This window comes from Rutidosis leptorrhynchoides, chromosome 8 (genome assembly GCF_046630445.1).
Source record: "Rutidosis leptorrhynchoides isolate AG116_Rl617_1_P2 chromosome 8, CSIRO_AGI_Rlap_v1, whole genome shotgun sequence".
In the NCBI taxonomy this organism is placed as follows: domain Eukaryota; kingdom Viridiplantae; phylum Streptophyta; class Magnoliopsida; order Asterales; family Asteraceae; genus Rutidosis; species Rutidosis leptorrhynchoides.
The window spans coordinates 76,438,782-76,443,835 of record NC_092340.1 but is presented as its reverse complement, the minus strand read 5'-3'; the positions used below and the strand labels follow the sequence as shown (position 1 = coordinate 76,443,835).

The 5,054-nt window shown below is 36.4% G+C and overlaps 1 protein-coding gene across 2 annotated transcripts; it reads left to right on the top strand.

Moving 5' to 3' along the window:
• The first annotated feature begins 932 nt into the window (after positions 1-932).
• LOC139861693 (uncharacterized oxidoreductase At1g06690, chloroplastic) lies at positions 933-4,648 on the top strand. 2 transcript variants are annotated; one of them, XM_071850170.1, is made up of 9 exons: positions 933-1,283; positions 2,237-2,321; positions 2,402-2,518; positions 2,627-2,691; positions 2,769-2,857; positions 2,953-3,032; positions 3,193-3,304; positions 4,004-4,123; positions 4,206-4,648. In XM_071850170.1, exons 1-9 carry the CDS (start codon positions 947-949, stop codon positions 4,389-4,391), a joined length of 1,191 nt encoding a protein of 396 aa, XP_071706271.1. In that variant the 5' UTR covers positions 933-946; the 3' UTR covers positions 4,392-4,648. The 2 variants fall into 2 exon arrangements, with proteins under 2 accessions (XP_071706271.1, XP_071706272.1); XM_071850171.1 differs by lacking the exon at positions 933-1,283 and adding an exon at positions 1,297-1,806.
• Positions 4,649-5,054: the final 406 nt, after the last annotated feature.

The following is a 5,054-nucleotide window of genomic DNA, read 5'->3' as shown; positions in this document are numbered from 1 at the left end:
ACCTAAATTAACTGTGTGTGAGGATCAACTCCCTTACCAGAATACTATCTATCGATCAACATAACACTCTACTACGCAAGTTAGGAGTTCTAGATTCTACCCACTGCCAAACTTGAAGGTGATTATAGAAGTCAAACGAAGTAAATTGAAGTCAACAGAAAGTTGGGGGACCAAAATGTAAATAATGATTAAGGAGAATAGAATTTGTTAATATTGTTAGTTAAGTTGTTAAAGGTTGTTAGGGTTCTTAATCATTGTATTGACAGGGTTAACATAGGTATATAACAGTAGTTCATGTACGGATGATGTTTCGATCGACTGAAATGAAATGTGTTTCTCTGTCGTTCGTTTGTAAATCCTAATTCTTCATTTTTAATAAGTTCACAAAGCGTAAAACAACAACAACAAAACACAATCCCACAAATTGGGGTATGAGGAAGGTAAGATGTAGAATAAAGAGAAGTCATTTCTCCACCCAGAGTGAAACACCCAAAGAGTAGAGAATGTCCTCCCTCTCAATGTTCTATGGATTGAGATATTGCTTTTGAATGGATCATCGACCATAAAGTAGGTTTAAAGGATAAAAATAAAAAATAAAAAGTAAGTGTGAGACGTCATGAAAATGATAGAATTAAAATACTATAGGTTTTAAATATGTCTGAAGTTCAATTTAGACTTTAAACGACAGTCAATATAATAGATTGACAATCAAAGCTGAAAAAAATAGTAACCTAAATCAAAATTTCAGACAAATTGGAACAAAAAAAAAAAAAAAAAAAAAAAAAGTTGATTATTTTTGGAAGCCAAGCATCTAAAAATGTCTTTTTTACAAACTACTAAAAAAATCGATCGATCGATCATTTGTGTAATTGAGGCGCCAAGTTAACGTTATCTTCTTCACTGAATTCAACTTTTATCCAAAGACCAAAAAAAAAAAATCATAAAAATGGCTTCAGTTACTTTAACCCGTACTTTCTACAACCTCAATAAACTCGGCTGCTCCAAACCTCAGGCTCGGACCGGTTCGGACTCTCGCGTTGTTAATCAAACCGGATCCAGGAGGACTCAAGTCCGGTGTGAGGCCATCGGAATCGCATCTGAAAACCGTCAGCAGCTGGTAACCACCGTCAAAAACGGCAATGATTCGCTCGAGATATGCAGAGTCCTTAACGGAATGTGGCAAACGAGTGGCGGGTGGGGCAAAATTGATCGTGATGACGCCGTTAACGCTATGCTTAACTACGCCGATGCCGGTTTATCCACTTTTGATATGGCTGATCACTGTATAATTCATCAACCCTAACTTATACAGTTACTTTAATTTCAATTCAGTTTCGTTTGCATTTTACAAAATACGGAGTACAATTTTGTGAAGTTTTGGGAGTAGACACGTGGCATCATCTGGATCAATGATTATCGTTTCTAAAAAAAATAACGAATTTTATCTATTTGTATGTGACTGACTGTGTACTATTTTATTTTTCTTCATATCTTATTTATTGTTTGAAATGACTGAGTTGTTGAACTGCTCGTTTGCTCACTTTAAGTTGAATTCGATTAAACCGAGGTCTAGTAGGGGAGTTGAAAGTAGGAAGTTGGTTGTTAAAACGGTTAATTGTGTGGTAACAGAAGATAACAAAGTGTGTGTGGTTAAGAATGGAGAAGATTCGTTAGAGATTTGTCGTGTGGTTAATGGGATGTGGCAGACTAGTGGTGGATGGGGGAAGATTGACAGGGATAATGCGGTTGATGCCATGCTTCGTTATGCTGATTCTGGCTTGAACACCTTTGATATGGCTGATATATGTAATTAAGCTCCTAATATATAGGACATGTAGTTAACAAGTTATTAGTCATGATAGTTTTAATTATATTCTAATCGCTACATGTAAGCTATATAGAGATTTGTACCGAAGCCTTAGCTTGAGGGGTGGGATTCAATTTGGGGTACTGCCAACCCAGGTTCGATTCTCATTCCAAGCGGGAGTTTCCAACTTTTGATGGTACTGCCAACATCAATGCGATATGCGAAGGTTTCCTCCTAACGTGTGTGTGGGTGGCACATGATCGCGAAGGTGGTTAAGTCCCCCGGGTGATGCTGATATCGCCGTTCGAAAAGAAATAAGTTGTATAGAGATTTGTAATCAAGTGTTTTTTGTTTTTGTATTGTATTATAGGGGGTAAACATTTATTTTGGTTTCTGGCTTGTCTTATTCAAGCTATTTTGATATGGCAGATGGACCTGCAGAAGATTTGTATGGCATATTTATAAACCGTGTTCGCAGAGAACGTCCACCTGAGTTTTTAGAAACTGTTAAAGGGTTGGTGATAACTATTAGTTTGAGGTCTTTCTTTCATAACTATTAGTTCCTTAATTGTATTTTGTTTATCTGAACTGCAGTCTTACTAAATGGGTGCCACCACCGGTTAAAATGACAAGGAGTTATGTCGAGAAAAGCATTGATGTTTCACGAAAGAGAATGGATGTTGCTGCTTTGGACATGCTTCAATTTCATTGGTAACAATTGCCTTTTCTACCATTTAAATGTCTAATTTAACTAATAAATATATATATGTTGTATAATTGTTAACATGTTAAATATGACTTTATTGCTTTTGGAACCAGGTGGGATTACTCCAATAATGGATATCTTGATGCCCTTAAACATCTTACGGATTTGAAAGAAGAAGGTTTGATCTTTATCAGTGTCTATTTAATCTGACTAATTTCTTCACAAGACTGGATAACTTCATTTCTTGGTTCACAGGTAAGATTAAGACAGTAGCTTTGACCAACTTTGACACTCAGAGGTTACAGATTATATTGGAAAATGGAATTCCGATTGTTAGCAATCAGGTAATATCGTTGGTACTCAACAGTTTCAGTTGTTAATATCTGCACAGTATTCTTGTTCGTATTTCTTATTGCTATGTATTTGTTACTATAATCAGGTTCAACATTCACTTGTGGACATGCGACCTCAACAGCAAATGGCAGAACTCTGTCAGCTCACTGGAGTAAAACTTATAACGTCTCTCTCTCTCTCTCTCTCTCTCTCTCTCTCTCTCTCTCTCTCTCTCTCTCTCTCTCTCTCACACACACACACACACACACACAAACACATAACTCTATTGCTTAGTTTTCGCACCTCTGTAAATGAAGGTCGATTTAACATTTTGTTTCTGAAGCAGGTATGGAACAGTAATGGGTGGACTATTATCTGAGAAGTTTTTAGATACCAACTTGTCGATCCCCTTTGCTGGACCTCCACTCAACACTCCTTCCCTTCAGAAGTACAAAAGGGTATGTTACATTTCTCATATAAATGCACACTAGCTTAATTAAATACCAGTTTATCAACCATTTTATAAACAAATTAGTGTATAATAACATGACAAGTAACCATCCCAAGGTAGCCTAGTGGTTGGGGCCTTAACATCCTTGCAAGAGGTCTCAGGTTCGAATCTTAGGGTGGCCAGGGAAGGGGGTTGAAAACAGTCGGGGAGTATTCTTGATGGTTTGCGTACAGTAGAGTATGGGGTTGGGTCACTCGCCGTCAAGGATAACCCGAACAGAGAAAAACCTTAGAACTTTTAATAGCATGACGATTGAAGATATTGAGTAGTTAAATTTTAAGCATTATATCAAAGATTATTTTCATATGAAGAATGCTGGTATGCAACTTCAGAAGATGTACAAATGAAAATCATTGAACCATAAGTAGTGGATATTATCAAGGTTGAAAAAATCGCTACTTGGGGAGTACAATACTCGAGTAGTACTTAAATGTTGACCAAGATTGACTTTGACCGAGTTTTGACCAATTTTGACTGATTTTCAAGTAATCACTTGGAGGAGTTTTGACCGATCTTCCGAGTAATCCCGAGTACTTCCCGAGTTGCAAAAACCGAGTACCCACCAAGTAATTCCGAGTTCTGCAACACTAGATATAAATATATAATACACAAAGACTGTAATATGCACCTGCAATTCATTTGCTAGATGGTTGATGCGTGGGGTGGATGGGGTCTCTTTCAAGTTCTACTTAAAACGCTAAATCAGGTAGCAACAAAACATGGAGTCTCGATTCCAACTGTTGCTGTAAAGTTCGTGCTAGACCAGGTAATTTCACTCTTCTCAATTTGTCTCAAACGTTGCATAGTTAATTAGCCTTTTTAGTTTCTACTTGCACATGTGATTGCAGCCGGCTGTGGCAGGCTCAATGGTGGGCGTTAGACTTGGGTTATCAGAACATATCAAAGACTCAACTGCAATATTTTCACTCAAACTTGATGAAGAGGATGTAAACAGTATTAAAGAAGCTATAAGTAAGGGGAAAGATCTTCTTAAAGTGATTGGTGATTGTGGAGATGAATATAGACGCGCGTAAAACTATTTGTTGCTGTCATCAAGCATTTAGCTTGGTGTATTTGAGGTCATATGTAAATGGTAATGTTATGATTTTGGAGAAAATGTTATTTTTGGTCACCTGTTCAAAGTTTCTTTATGGTGTGTTGACTATTGAGTCGTTTCATTGCCATTATTACAGTCTTTAGGAAGCAATATACATGTACAATATTGTTTTATTGTGTATTGGATGACTGTGGACACGTGGAGATGAGAATGAGCATACGATAATCTTTTTTACTATGTGTAGAATTATTGTTAACACATGAGAATACACAATTTGTTGGTATAACTGTATAAATTTGTTTCATGGTGATCATCAAGATGATGCTAACCTGCCATAAGTAATTTAGATATTATGTTTGGAATGTTTTTACTGTATCAAGTGCTCAGTAAATATTAAATAACATAGAACTTTAGATAGGGGATTTTAATTGTTTTTTTCTCAAGTATGCTGATAGAACTCGGGTTTAATTATTTTTCTTTTAAAGTATGCTGCATGTATATAGAGGTTGTACATGTACATTATGAAAGTATGTTACCAAACCGTTGACTTTTCGTGACCAAAGACAACTTAGTGAACCATCATTTCGTGCCATACTTTGATTTGCAGGTTGTTCAATCGATTAAAAACAGTTGCAATGAT